This window comes from Penicillium malachiteum, assembly GCF_028827825.1.
Source record: "Penicillium malachiteum strain IBT 17515 chromosome Unknown utg000001l:1.0-8184562.0:1.0-8186909.0, whole genome shotgun sequence".
In the NCBI taxonomy this organism is placed as follows: Eukaryota; Fungi; Ascomycota; class Eurotiomycetes; order Eurotiales; family Aspergillaceae; genus Penicillium; species Penicillium malachiteum.
This window is the reverse complement of record NW_026643094.1, coordinates 744,805-761,009: the sequence shown is the minus strand read 5'-3', so window position 1 is coordinate 761,009 and position 16,205 is coordinate 744,805. Positions and strand designations below refer to the sequence as shown.

General features: G+C 47.6%; 7 protein-coding genes across 7 annotated transcripts; 3 read left to right on the top strand and 4 right to left on the bottom strand.

Annotated features, from left to right (window-relative positions):
* Positions 1–950: 950 nt before the first annotated feature.
* On the bottom strand, positions 951–1,740 carry N7483_000284 (uncharacterized protein; the record flags this gene model as incomplete). Its single annotated transcript, XM_057083722.1, has 2 exons — positions 951–1,142; positions 1,201–1,740. 2 exons carry the CDS (start codon positions 1,738–1,740, stop codon positions 951–953), a joined length of 732 nt encoding a protein of 243 aa, XP_056949871.1.
* Positions 1,741–2,662: 922 nt separating this feature from the next.
* On the top strand, positions 2,663–3,650 carry N7483_000283 (uncharacterized protein; the record flags this gene model as incomplete). Its single annotated transcript, XM_057083721.1, has 3 exons — positions 2,663–3,063; positions 3,118–3,394; positions 3,453–3,650. The coding sequence occupies 3 exons, from the start codon at positions 2,663–2,665 to the stop codon at positions 3,648–3,650; spliced, it is 876 nt and encodes a 291-aa protein (XP_056949870.1).
* A 444-nt stretch (positions 3,651–4,094) lies between these two features.
* grc3 (uncharacterized protein) lies at positions 4,095–6,727 on the bottom strand (the record flags this gene model as incomplete). Its single annotated transcript, XM_057083720.1, has 4 exons — positions 4,095–5,693; positions 5,760–6,071; positions 6,125–6,630; positions 6,691–6,727. The coding sequence occupies 4 exons, from the start codon at positions 6,725–6,727 to the stop codon at positions 4,095–4,097; spliced, it is 2,454 nt and encodes an 817-aa protein (XP_056949869.1).
* A 319-nt stretch (positions 6,728–7,046) lies between these two features.
* Positions 7,047–8,056, top strand: N7483_000281 (DNA-directed RNA polymerase I subunit RPA34; the record flags this gene model as incomplete). Its single annotated transcript, XM_057083719.1, has 2 exons — positions 7,047–7,264; positions 7,324–8,056. 2 exons carry the CDS (start codon positions 7,047–7,049, stop codon positions 8,054–8,056), a joined length of 951 nt encoding a protein of 316 aa, XP_056949868.1.
* Positions 8,057–8,428: 372 nt separating this feature from the next.
* Positions 8,429–10,191, bottom strand: N7483_000280 (sugar porter family MFS transporter; the record flags this gene model as incomplete). The annotated part of the gene is given in 4 exon segments (XM_057083718.1): positions 8,429–8,824; positions 8,888–9,529; positions 9,598–10,048; positions 10,064–10,191. The coding sequence occupies 4 exon segments, from the start codon at positions 10,189–10,191 to the stop codon at positions 8,429–8,431; spliced, it is 1,617 nt and encodes a 538-aa protein (XP_056949867.1).
* A 157-nt stretch (positions 10,192–10,348) lies between these two features.
* N7483_000279 (uncharacterized protein) lies at positions 10,349–10,717 on the bottom strand (the record flags this gene model as incomplete). Its single annotated transcript, XM_057083717.1, has 2 exons — positions 10,349–10,443; positions 10,576–10,717. The coding sequence occupies 2 exons, from the start codon at positions 10,715–10,717 to the stop codon at positions 10,349–10,351; spliced, it is 237 nt and encodes a 78-aa protein (XP_056949866.1).
* A 993-nt stretch (positions 10,718–11,710) lies between these two features.
* atg26 (uncharacterized protein) lies at positions 11,711–15,865 on the top strand (the record flags this gene model as incomplete). The annotated part of the gene is made up of 3 exons (XM_057083716.1): positions 11,711–12,994; positions 13,051–15,558; positions 15,620–15,865. 3 exons carry the CDS (start codon positions 11,711–11,713, stop codon positions 15,863–15,865), a joined length of 4,038 nt encoding a protein of 1,345 aa, XP_056949865.1.
* Between the last annotated feature and the right edge of the window lie 340 nt (positions 15,866–16,205).

The window sequence follows — 16,205 nt, the reverse complement described above, 5'->3', positions numbered from 1 at the left end:
ATACTTCATGTTCAAGCTGTGCTGCAGGTGCAAGTGGATACTACTAATTTGGCGATAGAATCAACTAGAATCAACTTGAAACACTGAATTTTTTGACTTGCTGTCACTGACCTTTGAGCTTGACCACTGCCAGTGGCATGATTCAAAATGTTCATTCCCGAGGCCCATCAAGCTATTACTAGTAGAATTTACATATTAGGGTCACGGTATTTGCATATGTGAACTCTTACAGGTGTATAGATAGTATCAAGTACTAGTCGCATTGAAAATTTCCAAAACAGACATTTAAAACTAAAATAAACATAACTTGAACTCCATATCCATGTGTAAAAGACGAAGTGATCAATGGAAAGTAAACATGCACGTAGAGAACTTGAAAGAACCTTAGAATGAGGCGCAGGATCGCTAGGTAGTAGGCATTGTCGTAGTACCTATGGATCTCATGCTTTAGCATGGATATCATAACCTTGGAAATATTAGTACTTTCCCTCTGCCATTGTCTTGGCCCTCAAACTGATCCCGAGCAGAATTTCGCCAATGCTGTTCATGTCGGATAATACTTCTGTATCCCATGGGCCAAATTGATGCATTTTCAAGAACCCAGGGTCTTCTCCCGGCTGCAATTTGTTGTTGAGATATTTGACGTAGTTTGCTTCATACTCAGCAAATATGATATAAATTTCATGTCGATCTTGAGAGACATGGAGGCGACTGTGTCTCAAGGCAATTTTCCATTAGTCCCTGGGTCATTTTGAGAAGATTCAATGATTGAAAGAAAGCTTGCCACCCGCAACTGTACTTTAAGTCAATAGGATCGGGATCGGTTTTAATCCAAGCAACCATTTGAGCTGCCTCTTGCATCAATATGGCCGCAGAGGAAGCCTCCTTATCTTTATCTGTTCGTATGACAGGCTTCTCCTCAACAATTGCATATATCTTCCCTTCGGACCCTATATCTCCAGGCATCCATCTGTACGAGCTTCGAATGAGTTATCCTTGAATTCAGCCTTGAAGGGCTTCCGATAGAGTGTCCACTGCACAGGCATATTCTCATGGATTATAAAAGCATTGAGAAAATCGATCAGAGCTGTATTGACAATCTGCTCATCCTTTGTCTTAGGATGAATTAGACCCAAAATCTCCTGAGGTCCAGGTGTTCTTTTATCAAGGGGCGTCTCTATGCTCTCAGACTCCTCGGACCCCCTCGTCTTCTTCGTCCGGTCCAAAGTTCAGTTCTTCATCAGAAAGGCTTTCAGCTGTCTTAGCACGGCGTCTAGGAGCTTTGCTTGGTGTCTCGAGTCCCAGTTCCCGTATACGTGAAATCAGATTGACTTGTCCACGCGTGCGATTGGACACGGGAGTGAACACAACATCGGAATCGCCGGGGAGTTCTGTAGTCTTTGGAACTTGGGCGGCCTGTTTTTGATAAAATCGAGGCAGAGCAAATGTTCCCTCTGGAATCTTTGCTTTATGAAAGCTTTCGCAATACTCCCTCCAGGATTCGTAGCGTCCCAATATGGGGGTCGCTTTTTGCACCCAGTCGGCAAGGCCAAATATGTTTGGAATGGTTTGGGATTTTCCACGCGATGGAATCTTCCACAACACTCGGAGTAGCAAATATTGAGTATCGCCAATCTTCGAAGCCGACCTCAGCTTGGCTTCGTGAATTGATCCACCGAGAATATTGGTGGCTTGGGCACGCCTTTGCCACTCAACTTCAGATGATGGTACTATGATCATCACTGGAATTTTGGGTAGGCTTTTGAGGGATAGGTGTATTTAGCAGGTATGTAGACTCGGAGCAATGGAGGTCGATCGAGCGTGGCTTAATTCAAAACGAATGGATGTGATGGGCATCATCGAATATCTTATACTTGGATGTTGGCACATGTGTACCAGGAGACACTAGCTCTCTGAAAGGCCTGGTTATTTGGTGCATGGGGCTGATTCTTCGAATTGAATGTGTTTCAGTTGGAGGACTACGAGTGCTCCACGGGGTATATGCTATGCATGATAATCACTTGGGTGGCAAGAGGGGAGGCCTGTGCAGCACAATCGGAAATCATAGAGCCCTGGAGGCGAGGAAAACCAATCATCATAACTAAGTCGACAACTTAGCGCCGGAATAGATCAACCATGTTCTTTGAGGCGTTAAAATTGCAGGAGGATGTCCTATCTTTGGATTGAGGGATTTGTTGTTGAATCAAAGAACAGATACTTCCTATGTGGCTGAGATGTACTTTGTGTACTCGTAAACTCCACTCGCACCACAGACATAATTGACACATATCTCTGGCACGGAGCACTCTGAGCCGAGTCTCAAAATTGCCAGATAGAAAAATCAAGGATAAGTACTGGCTATAATTAATTGTGAATCCCTGTCTATGGCTGTTTACCACAGCGCGAATGAACTGTGATGACCAGTTGGCGGGTAAAGAAGTGATGTGATTGGTGACTTGTTTACCAGGCAACCGTCTCCACTCAATAATTGCGCTTTGGTCACAATCGCGTCCCTTCGACCTACAACGGTTTCAATGTTCTTTACACCCCGACATATTCATTAAACATCCACCTGAGCAGCTCTTTTCCGAATTTAATTTCCCAGAGCACCTCTCTCTATCTTCAGTTCTTTTTATGCAAGGCTACTTTTCTGTTGGTCACCATGTCTTCGCGTGAGCTGTCTGACGAGGACAAGAAACAAATCATCACCCGCAACACATACCACCGGCATATAGGCTATACCTGGAATGCCAATCTCAAGGAGGACACAGTTTACATGTCACCAGAGTTTTGCAAGACGTGGAAAATCAAGATCAGTCCCCTCTCGATTGAGGAGGACTCTGATTGCAAGCCCTTCTTCTTCGCACCTTTCACGGGCAAACTAGTCCCCAGAGTTCGGGATGATGGCGAAAATGGAATCAAGGACGGAGACAAATATGACCCTGAACTGGAACCCTCCCGAAATTTGCGGAATTTCACCGGCGTTATTTACGACTTTGTAATCGGCTGCCATGAACCAGATTACTTTGGAGAAACAAACCCTCCTCCATTCTGGATGCCCGAGTATGTATCATCCTGGCAATTTCTTCCTGCAACATGATAAGATTCATTGAACAGCGAGGATATCGGATGCCGGGATACCAGTGAGGGCGTGGCTCAATCCAACAATAAACCTCCGTGGCAAACCAGAGGTTTCATGATTCCAGTGACAAATCCAGATCCATGGCGTCGATCCTTTAAGGGTCCGAATAAACCGAAGCCACATGTGAAGATTCTTATAGAGAGTCAGGCTACGGGGAATAAACACCTTCTTCGGTCGGAAATCATGATGATCACGCAGATCATGGTTCGGCGGCTCCATAAGAAAACACTACGTGACCACCTCATCATCCCTGTGAGTTTGTCTTTACTGAAATAGCATGGATCAAGAGCATTATTATTTCTGTTCCTAGTTGATGTTTTTTTCACTTACGAGCCCTTGGCATCTCCGTGTCGTTGAAGCATACTACGATAGTGAAACACTGCACGTGTGTATGACGAAGCTATATGACATGCGAGAGGCGAACGATGAGCTGTGTGAGGTCTTATGTCGATGGTGGTGGGGTCCTGCTGCTGGAAATACTAAGGAACACAATACTCCTCCTATTTGAGGACTGATTAAGATCAATGAGATATCTATGAAATATGATGGAGGGACGGGCTTGGTTTGGTATGGTCTGGCGAATAGTTATTTCACACTCGGCGTTATTGGACTTATGATTTCACTTCAGACGATTCAAGTTTCCATTCAATATGAATCTAATATCGTTGAACTCGTTCATACCTAGGAACAGGAACCAAAAGAGCCGCAACATTAAATTTGCTGCCAACTGTAGATGCCCAGCGTACTAGTCGTACTAGTCGCGGCGACTAAGAAGAAAGCCCCACTTGAGATGAGATTAATGTGGAACTACTCCGAGTCCGTACTAGAATAAGGTAAGAGTGACATGTAGTATAGGTGCATGATGAGGACAAATAGAATTGATGCAAAGGGATATTCAAGTTTTTTATTTAGTACTGTCTATATAGACGACAGGATCTGGCAGCGAGATACACTACCAATCCGTCTCGCTTTCACTACCTGGATAAGCCTTCTTCCTCAGCTTCCACAGAGACTTCTCTCGTCGCGCCGCCGCTTCACGTTGCTGCCGGCTATTATCCTCAACAACATTCATCCAAGGTACATGACTGGCACTTCGGATCCGGTCTCGGAGTAGGGAAAGTGTTCTCGCATGTTGATCCTCGTCACCAGAAGACCCACCACTCTTCCTAGCACGTGCAATTCGCTCCTGGTATCGTCGTTCAGCTGCTCGAGCAGCGTAGTACTCTTCGCTGACAGCCCAGTTCGGGTTATCTAGTTGACCGCGGACCAACACAAGATGGTGACCCTTTTCGGTAGCATCGCGCAGTTGTGAAGATGGGATAGGAGTAGAGAGTTCAATCTTGCGAGTGGTGGTATTGACGGAGCGGATGAGTGCAAGGCCAAGACAGTTAGAGGCATTGGGGTTCAAGGGTGTACAGCTTCCAGAACCGGTGAAGAGGTAAGGAAGCGCCTCAGGTGTTCGGATGATGTTATTATCAATGGAGAACGCAGGAGTCGCATCGCCTTGTGGGGCAGCTGAGTCCATGTCCATTTCATCGTCAATTACTGAACTGTTTTCATCTTCTGCATCCGGTGCTACCGTCCCATTTGTATCGGGAGATGAGCCACCTAGAATCGCGCTTGGAGATTCAACAGCCACAACACCGACAATAGATCCCTCCAAAACCTCCTGGAGCATATCAGGGCTGATCTGTGATCCCATAACCATGATGCCGAGAAGGCCTTGCTTGGGGCCAGCATAATCGACAGCAATTGGCCTCGTGCGTGATAACGGCATGTCTGACCAAAGTGGATTGCTGGTAGACGTGGAATGGGACGAATGAAAGTAGGATTGAATCTGCATTGAGCGAAGCTGGGCGCTTGATCGGCTCACGAAGTCGGTTGGTTGAGACGGTAGGATAGTCATCGGAACTCGAGCCTCATTTGCTGCAAAGCTCAACGGTTCCACAACTTCACTTGGTCCCTTCTCACTCATGTAAACGACATCAGAGAGACCAAGACTCTTGACTAGCCATGTAGCAACCTCCAAACCTTGTCCAAAGATCCAACCTGGGTAGTTGACGATCAATGGGCATTGAGGGTATTGGGTAAGCAAAGATCTATACTGATCTAAAAGATCCATTGTAGCCAATGCATAGTGATCGGAGTCTTCTTTCGGGGAGGTCGCTCCAATGTGATGCGCTCGCAATATTTGACCATCTTGAGAGTCGTGTAATGAGGGGTGGGTGAATGGTGGACCGAAAAATGGGGCTCTGAGATGTGCTAAATATACTTGGCCCATAGGCGCGAACTCAGGCTGTCCAGGGTCCAAGTCAAGGAAAGCAACGCCATCAGTGTTAGTGAATCCGTTCTCCGATTCTGGAGCTGGACTGAGAACATGGTTGAGTAAGTAGCGACTGAAAGTAGACTTTCCGGAAGCCTTTGGACCGCACACCAAGACTCGAAGGCGACCTTGACGCTGAGAAAGCGCCTTCATTGAGGCACTCCATTTCTTGTCCAAATGAAGAGGTCGAAGGTGACGGTTCAAATTATCATCCGCCGAGGTATAAAGCTGAGCAACAGTTAGTTTCCAGATATTTTAACCACAGTTGAAATATGTCAAGCGTAGATAACGCACCACTGAGAATGACCGCCGCGAATCTTTGGAAGCCCCCTTTAAAGTCAATTTATCTGCAGCGGTGTTTTGACCATTCCAAATCTTTTGGTATAAGGGAGATGCATCTCGAAGGCGGGAAAGACCGCTATTACACGACTTGATCTCCACCTCGGCCTCTCCGTCTACGCCGGAGACACATTTAATGAGGGGTAAGGAGTGAGTCGATGGAGCATAGACTCGGTAAACTCGCGGCGAGGGGTGCAGCTTTGCACCCATCAGACTAACGACGCCCCTTTTAACCCAAAGATCATACTGGCCCACCAAAGCCAAATTCTATAACCCAATTAGCACCATGGCATGTAACTTGACTGTATGATTTTCCATACCATCTTCTCTTTAATACGAATGCAAAGCGTATCCTCATCCGCATAGACGATATTATTCTTGTTCAATCGAGCCTTGGACAAGGGGAAATTCTGCAACTCAACTGGTGTCTCGGCGGGAGACTCGTACCCATCGGCATCACCAGCGACAGATGCAACCTCATCCTCGTCCATCTCTTCTGGCTCATTGGCAGCATCTTCCTCTGACTCTTCCTCTTTAGGCTCTTCCTGCACTTCCTCCTCTACAGGCTTGGAGCGTGTTGCTCTTCTTGGCCGCTCTGTAGTTGTCTCCGTTGCGGTAGACTCATTTTGCTTCTTAGAGGATCTTGTTTGGCGGCCTGTAGGCTCGGCATCCTTCAATTCGGCCTGCTCCTCGCCCTCAAGCGATCTTCTGGGTCGCTTGGAAGGTGGCTCTGCCACTGGTTCAGCCTCTGTACCGGTTTTTGTCACCGTCACATTTTGCGCTTGTTGCTGCCGAGCTCTGCGGGCGGCGATGGCGCTAACAGGACCTGAGCAGGGGGAATTAGCGTGAAATTTTGTAAGCTCGGACAGTTAGAAATAATGAATACCGGCAGCTTGTTGTTTCTCAGCCTTGCGCTTCATCATATTACGGCATTGACCCAATTCAAGACTTGAGGTTCACAGAGGGTCGATAATGCAGTTGCTAGGAGCTGATAAGAAAAAAAGTTGGCGAGTGGTCCGTGCGCCCGCGGAGCAGAAAAAAAAGATCCGAAACCTCCAGCATTATTCAACTTAACGTCGCAACGACTGTTACGTGCGACCCGTGCAATTAATCGATCCAGCAATTGCTGTGGTGTTATTGTGGTCGCGAATTACCCATATCTATCTCTAGATATTGGACTCCGAGGGCGTATAACCCCAATTCGCAAGCCGCTTCCTAGCAACTTTTACGTCTATAGTCGCCATGGCCGCCTCTCCTTCATCCGACAGCGATAGCAACTCAAGCCGCTCGACTTCGCCTGAGCCCGATAACAAGCAGAAGCAGACTTTGAAGGGCCAAGCCAAGTCAAAGGAGCAGGTTGAAGACTCGAGCTCATCTGGTTCGGAGTCCGACAGTGATGAGAGCTCCGATGAGATGGACACCAGCGAGGATGCTCCTCAAGAGAAACCGACTAGCAAGAAGTATGTCTAGAGAATGACGTCTCCTAGTATAAGTCCTAATTGTCTCTCTTCTTTTTCAGAATTACTATTACCGGTCCTCAGCCGTACAAGCCTCCGTCTGGCTTCAAGGCCGCAACCAAGCAAACCCCGCCATCCTCGGCCTCTTCTTCTATCCTGTCCAACTTAAAGGGAAAGAAAGTCATTCACATCACCGCTCCATCTTTCCTCCCCTTATCAAAGGTCAAGGAAATCTCCATGTCCAAGATCTTGAAGGGCAAGCCAATCCTTTCATACGAGGGCGCCACCTATGGAATCCCCGCCGAATCCCTTAACGAAGAGGACCCCGAGGGCAAATCCCTTCTTATCTTCGACACGAAAACCAAGACCTACCAAAAGCAGACCGATCAAATCCCTACCTATCACATTCAGGAATTAATGGATGTACCGGAGGCTGATCTGGCGGCCATAGAAGCCCTGCGGGATACCGTCAAGCCCGTTCGGCCTCAACCCAAGAACCTGAAGATGCGTTTCCGACCCGTTGGTAGCTTGCCGGCTCCACCAGAGACTTTGGGCTCGGACTCCGAGTCTGAGGGACCTTCATTCAAGGCTCCTGCTGCAGAGAAGGAGCGCAAGCGGAAGCATCATCACACCGAGGCTGAGTCTGGGGAGACTACCCAGGCCGCTAGTCTGCCTAGTCGCAAGAAGTCGAAGAAGCACTCTGCGCCAGAAAATGGCGAGGAGGAGAGCCATAAGAAGTCGAAGAAGTCCAAGGATGGAGAGGAGAAGAAGCGGAAAAAGTCTAGCAAGGCATGATTTGGTATTAAGGGTTTCATTCACATTTTTTCTTGTTTAGCTAAAAGATATCTTTGTTTCATGATATGCAGGTCCACCTCGCAATGTATTCTTTACAACATTCAGCTCTTGTTCCTAGAAGTACTATCGCCTACCAGGAAGCGCCATCGACTTTCGGTGGCTCAAAATTTGACTACTGCACATGTGGTTGATTTAACCTCTACATCATCACATTCAGTATTAAGAACGAATATTGAAATGTCTTAATTGAGCAATAGGATATATCAAATTAGCAAAGTCCAGACTGGAGATTTCAACCAATTGGACAAGCAATGGCATTTAAAGAACGCTGAGGTATCATTCAATGACCGCACTCGGTCAAGTCGGGCCCATTTAAGCATGGTGATGAAGGTTTGTGTGGAAATTCTCATGCACAGAAACCAAGTGCACCTTTCTCCCATTTGGACCCAATACGGCACCCTTCTCATCATCATCGGAGCTTCGCTCTGCGACCTCCCATTCAGTACCGGCAGCCTTCTCCAGGTTCTTACCACGAGTCTCCTTAACGAAGAACCAACAGAACACAGCAGCGAGGAAGTCAAAGCCCATGAAAATGAAGAAGGTGTTTGCTCCAAGGTTGTCGATCATGTATGGACTAGCAAAGGAGAAGCAGAAGGATGTTGCCCAGTGAGCCAGCATACTAACAGCCAGGCCCATGGCACGACTGCGAGTCGGGAAAATCTCGGGTACATATGCCCATGGCATTGGGCCCCAAGAGCAGTTATAAACCTGAGAGATGAGTTAGAGAATCGAGTGATTCAAGAAGGTAGAAGAAGGGGGTATCGAACTCACCATAATGTTGAGGTAAAGCATCGCAACAGTTGCACGTCCGGCAGCTGTGGCTTGGCCGTTGGCGGTGGTATGTGTTTTATCAACAACCACGGCAGTAATCAACATGCAAATGCCCATGAAAATTGAACCTCCGGTCAAAGCCGAGCGACGAGTCAACCGCTCAGAAAGGAAGAAAATGAAGAAAGAGCAAGCAATGACCTTCATGGCTCCGAAGAGAGCGGTCAGTAGCATATCGGAGTCACCACCAGCGACAAGCTTGAAGTACTCCGGCGCGAAGACTGCCAGCGCGCTACTTCCTGTAGCATTCTGGAAAATGAAAAGCATGGGGCCGACGAAGAAACGGAGACGATTGGCAGGCTCGAGGATCTCGCGGAAAGAGAATCCCTCACTCTCGGAGCGCTCCGCCTGCAGTCCCAGCTGCGTTTCGGCAAATTCCTCCTGAGTCTTCAGGTTATCACCACCACGAATCCAAGTAATCGACCCCCATGCTTCTTCGGTACGGCCCTTGGAAAGCAGCCAACGAATCGACTCGGGAAGAGTGAAAGTCAAGATAAATAGAGCACCTCCAGAAACCAGCTGCAGGCCCACGGGGATCTGCCACTCGCGCGTTGTACCGGAAATCGAGTTACTCTGTTCCACACCCTATTTTGGCTGTTAGAATCCATATATCCTTGGAAATCTGATTCATATGACCAATGGGAAATTCTTACATAGTCAACCCAGTACGCGAGGAAAACACCCCATGCATACATCCACTGATAGAAAGAACCGCAACGACCACGGATCTCCTTGGGTGTCATCTCTGCAGAGTACATGGGAATCACGACACTCTGACCACCCATTCCAAGACCAGCTATGACACGACCAACGTACCAAGCAGCCAACGAGTGCGTATTAATGACTTGAATAATGACTCCAACACAGAACAAACCCGTTGAACCGATGATTGTCCATTTTCGTCCAAATTTATTGGTGATTGGGTAGACACATGCGGCGGCGACGAAGGAGCCCATTTGCTCCAAGCCTACCGTAAGCGAGGATACCTTGGACTCATGTCCGGAGGTATAGCGGAAATCAGTCTCGAAGGATTTAAAAGTTAAGATACCACCCGCAATACCGGCGTCATAACCGGACAGGAAAGAAGAAATGCTGTTATGAGGACTATGTCAGCTATACCGGGTCATATATTCGACTTGAAATTTTGGATCGTCAGGAACAAAAACTGACAAGACAATCGCCGCCAAGTGATAGGCACGCCAAGTGCCCAGCCGGGTATTGAGCTCGGGGATAGTAAAAAACCCCATTATTGATTGGAAGCTATAATGTCCCAAGATTTCTTTTTGTAGCACCGGCGATCCTTAACCCTAGAGAGAAGACAGGGAGAAAAAAAGCAAAATAAAATCCTGAACCGGTCCGGAGCTTCGATATAAAAGAATTTTGGCTCGGACCATGTTGATACTGTCACGGTGGTGAGGTGCAGGGGTCATTTTGCGTGCTCTGGTAGTTACGCCAGCCAGATGTGTAGACATCGGGTTTGTTGGTGCGCACGAGCACGCCTTCACACTAAATGATGGTGTTATGGAGCCGACAGGCGAGTTAGTGTAACCATGCAGTCAGGAGAAAAGAAACTTGGTTGGAAGGATTTTAGTACGCGCGTTGTCAATGGACTCATTCAGCCCCAATCTTACCTGTCTTCTCTGATTTGGCTTGGCTGGTCGGTTCTCGGCTACATGTCTTTGACGGAGGGGGGGTCAAGGGGCAGATGGAAGTCTGGGGTTGGCTAGTCGGAGAATTGAGCATAGAATAGCTTGGATGGGGTGATTCAGCCATGATGTGAGTCTATTCAGTTTATCTTCTGATTCATTATTTTTTCCATGTTTTGTTTTTGAAAAAAGAAAGTTATCTAGAACTGTCGGTTCCATGTGGTCTTGTACTACGATCTGGTTACTCCGACGGGATCCACGATGCTTAGCCAATGTCGATCGATCCCCACATATTAAAGTGAGATGTGGGCTTGTATATACTCTGTCTGGAATGTTGATATTATAAGAATATTTGCTTCAAATATTACTATGATATGAGATGATTTCTGTGATTTCTTTGTTACAAGATTCTTTTACAAGATTCAAAGAACTCCATCAGCATCCATGGTTGTATGTGTCTCTTAAGGTTCTAATCCATATAAATTCAAAGTTCCGGGGTCAAAGATGAATTACATAATCACATATCACGTGATATTCAATATGGGAAATCACATGGAAACCATGGAAACCATATGACTAGTCACGTGATCGGATACCTACTCATGGGATCTTGGGACCTTAGTGGTGAGATGACTGCAGTGACTAGGGGAGGTCCTTATGCGCAATCTGTTTGATTGATAACTTTGAGATTTTGAGCCTTCATCTTGAAACCGTCCACTTCTCTCCTCTTCTCTGTGCTGTCTCAACCTCGATTGGTCCGTGAGGTCTAAGCTCCCTGATTCGCTTATCGTTCCCGCAATCCCCTTATCGATCCCGGGGGGTAGCCTGAGGTTGATCCGCCTTTTTTGAATGTTCTTATTGATTTGAATGTGAAGTCCGGAGGAATACATTGCATTCTCACATGTTGCTATGACAGCCTGGATAACATCGTTATTGGGCTGCCCTTGACCGAAGCCCGCCTGACGTGGCCATCCTGGATCGTGATCGCCCTATCAGGCCCAAGCTGTCACCTGCGACCCTGATCTTCCCGCACAGCTCCCTCCCTAAATCATCCCCAACTTGAGGCCATCCTTGCTTTGCATTCTCAACTATCTTCGATCATACCGACAGACCTTCGACCATGAAACCCTCAATAGAAACTGCCAAACGGCGAGCGGACCGAAAGATGAGTGCAAGCATGAAGGTTCCCTCAGCACATCGTCCATCTTCCGATCGGCTTCCCGAACGGTTCAAGGATGGAGATGATGCTAAGTTGGATTTCTCAGCGCCCCCAAAAGGCATGGGATCTCGAGATGGAAACATCCACTACATGCAAACATCTCTTTTTTCGATGATCGCCGCCGTAGGCTCTCGCTCCGACTTTCAGGCCCGATTCGACGATTCCAGCGAGGGTGAAGATGACACTGTTTCTAATGAGAAACAAAGAAAGGATGATGGATCGGACCCAGCCCACGAAGCATCCATTTTGCATCAACCTACCAGTGAGAATATCGGGTCCCAATCTCAATATCTTCCTGAGGAACGAGGTCGTCGTTACCGAAGAAACATAGCGGAGAATAAGTTGGTGCAGAAGTTGGCTGGACGGGTTTCCAAGGACGATGAGTATGAGGCCTCTACCCCTAGTGGGTCAACGCTCATGATACCACCCAGGAGAGCACGCAGTGTTACTCCACGGGCAGCTCCCATTCTTACCAGAATGGTGCGAGCACAGAATCGGTTTGATACAGCCTCTGTGCCCGAGAATCCCCCATCTCGGCCAGACACACCAAGTGAGGAGCAGCCACAAACTGCAGGGTCTGCACTTGCCTCACGGCTTATGGAGATGTTCGGATTTGAGCGCCCGGAAAAGGTATTGGTGGAATACGCCTGTGCATTGCTACAGAGTATGCTTCTTCAGGGCTACATGTATGTCACTGAGGGGCATATTTGCTTCTATGCCTACTTGCCGCAAAAGTCAAAAGTAGCTATCAGATCAGGGTATTTGTCGAAAAGGGGCCGACAGAATCCCAAGTATAACAGGTACTGGTTTGTTCTGAAAGGAGACGTCTTGTCGTACTATGCCGACCCCTCGAACCTCTACTTCCCCAGTGGCCATGTGGATCTTAGATACGGTATCTCTGCATCCCTTGTGGAACCAAAAACCCAAGACGCGGAGGTCAAGGACTTTCAGGTAAGCACTGACCAGCGGACTTACTACTTTCGTGCCGATAGCGCCACAAACGCAAAAGAGTGGGTCAAGGCACTACAAAAGGTCATTTTTCGATCTCACAACGATGGAGATAGTGTCAAACTATCATTCCCTATCCATAGTGTGATTGATCTAGAAGAAAGTCCACTGGCCGAATATGCAGAAACGCTCAAAATCCGGGTTTTGGACAGTAACGAGGATTATGCGATTGATGAAGTAAGCCTCCTTTGATCCGTGAAATGACGAACTATACTGATATTTTTGGCACTTAGTATTTCTTTACGTTCTTCAAGGAAGGTCAGGAGGCATTCAATTATCTGAAAAGCCGAGTGAGCTTATCCCCTGCAAGGAATTTGTCTGAAAACTCGCGAGATGCGAACCTTGAACTCGATGCAACCGTCGCAGATTTGAGGAAGCTCTCGCCTCCTGTCAATCAAGACCAAGGGTCACGAACACGGAGTGAGAGTATTAGCAACGATCAACAGGATTCCGCAGATTCCTTCGCTCATTCTGCGGATCAAGGAACAGATTCATCGCATATCATACAATCAATCACCGAAACAAACGAGTCGGCGAGTCAGATCCTGAATCACAGCGATGTTTTCCAATCACCAACTATGCGGTCTTTACCCAGACGCTCATCCGATGTTGGTGATGCCAGTCGACGCCGCTCTGATGATACGGCTCGATTTAATGTTGGTCGATTCGGCTCCACCACCCGCCAAGATGCCACTGGTTCTCCGGACCCAAGGCTTTATTCCCAGAATCAATCTTCCAACATTCCCTCAAACGAATCTGCTAAGCTGGGTACATATCCCTTGCAGCGCGCCGCTGGATTTGCCGAGTTCTTGAAAAGTAGATCCAAGCAGATGAGTAGCTTGCTAGCAACGGAATCCATGGGCTATCTTGAAAAAGTATCCGGCATGTGGATCGGAGGACAGAAGCATTATGGAGAGGCCGAAGGCGTGATATCGGGTGATCGGGGTCTTGACCCTGAAGGGGAAGAGGAAGGCAGTTCCACCCATGGTGATCGATTCCGAGCTCATTTTGCGTTGCCGTCATCGGAAAGGTTGCAAGCAACTTATTATGCTTACTTGCACCGAATGCTTCCGCTGTACGGCAAGATCTATATCAGTGAGAGAAAACTGTGCTTCCGCAGTTTGATCCCTGGTACCCGGACGAAGATGATCTTGCCTCTCCGAGACATTGAGAACGTTGAAAAGGAGAATGGTTTCCGATTCGGTTACCATGGCCTGGTTGTTATCATCCGAGGTCACGAAGAGCTTTTCTTCGAATTCAATGCGTCTGACGCTCGCGATGACTGCGCAGTGACACTCCATCAACATCTTGAATCGGTCAAGTCCTTAATGGAGTCGGGTCTACTAGCGGAAGAGGAACGCGACGAAGTCGAGGCAGCAAAGGCAGAGCATCGTATGCTGGAGGAAGCCCGGCTTGATAATCCTGAAGAGCATGAATCTCACCCGACTATTAATGAAGACTCGTCTGAGATTCGCCCTTTCTTTGATGATCCGCGTGCCTCCATCATTAACTTCAAGCCCCCTCAGCCCCTGAGAATCACCTGTCTGACCATCGGTTCTCGAGGTGATGTTCAGCCATACATCGCTCTGTGCAAAGGGCTTCTAGCAGAGGGTCACATCCCGAGAATTGCTACTCATAAGGAATTTGAGCCCTGGATTCGGAAGCATGGCATTGATTTTGCTCCCATTGTTGGTGACCCTGCAGAGCTTATGCAGATCTGTGTCGAGTATGGGATGTTTACATACTCTTTCCTTAAAGAGGCCCATCACAAGTTCAGAGGCTGGGTTGACGAGCTCTTATCATCTGCGTGGGCTGGTTGCCAAGGAAGTGATCTTCTGATCGAGTCCCCCAGTGCGATGGCTGGGATACATATCGCCGAAGCTCTCCGGATTCCATACTTCCGTGGGTTTACCATGCCATGGTCGAGAACACGCGCGTACCCGCATGCATTTGCTGTGCCCGAGAATCGTATGGGTGGGTACTACAACCACATAACTTATGTGATGTTTGACAACGTTTTCTGGAAGGCAATTGCAGGTCAGGTAAACCGTTGGCGGAAGAAGGAGCTGGGACTCAAAGCGACCAACTTGGACAGAATGCAACAGAACAAGGTTCCATTTCTGTACAACTTTTCCCCTTCGGTGGTGCCACCGCCTCTCGATTTTCCTGAGTGGATCCGCATCACAGGTTACTGGTTTCTGAACGAGATCTCAGATTGGACTCCCCCTCCTGAGCTTTTGGATTTCATCAAACGAGCTCGTGCTGACGGTAAGAAACTTGTGTACATTGGCTTTGGATCTATTGTGGTCTCTGACCCTGCTGGTTTAACAAATACCGTCATTGAGAGTGTTCAAAAGGCGGATGTTCGGTGCATTCTCTCCAAGGGATGGTCAGATCGGATACCTGATGCCTCTGGTAAAAAGACAAAGGAGATTCCTCTACCGCCATCAATTCACCGAATTAATTCTGCCCCGCATGACTGGCTATTCTCGCAAATTGATGCTGCGGTACATCACGGAGGAGCCGGAACCACGGGGGCAAGTCTTCGAGCCGGAATTCCAACTGTCGTCAAACCGTTCTTTGGGGACCAGTTCTTCTTCGGTGGCCGAGTCGAGGACCTGGGTGTGGGTATATATATGAAGATGCTCAATGCCAGTGTTTTAGGCCGGTCATTGTGGGAGGCTACGCATAATGAGCGAATGATTGTCAAGGCTCGTAACTTGGGTATTCAGATTCGCAACGTAAGTTGATATATAACTTTTTCATATATCATGATCCTAACGACTCACTTTTCATTTATAGGAGGATGGTGTTGCTACTGCTATCCAGGCTATCTACCGTGATTTGGAATACGCCAAAACGCTTGCACGACAACGCTCGAATTTCTCAGCCACTCCTTTCTCTCCAACTCCATCCGCTCAAGCATCGCCAGATCATGCCGATGATGATGACATCGATGATATCGAGGAGTGGACTTTTGTAGGTGATGAAGTCGATCTTTCAAAGCGAGTCCGTGATCGAGCTGCCTCGGCCGCTTCGGAGATCTAGCATGTTCCTTGGTGACTCCCCGCTACAGGAAATTCATAAGATCATTTCTCTTTTTCTTTTTTATGTTCCTTTTCTTTGAGCATTTTCAAACTGTTCTTCTGCTCACTTCATTGATTTTCACGTTTAATGACTCAATGCTGATTCCATGATTCATGAATGCATTCGCTCTGATTCTCGTTATGGAGTTTGGGTTTCATTTTGCGCTAATTATCTTTCGGCTTTTGATTTACATTTGTTTCTGATTTAATCTACCAGTTTTTCTACCCATACCTAATTCATGTTACTAGACGGCACCTACTTTAGCGATAGTTTTGAACTTGAAGCAACGCATTTACTGAAA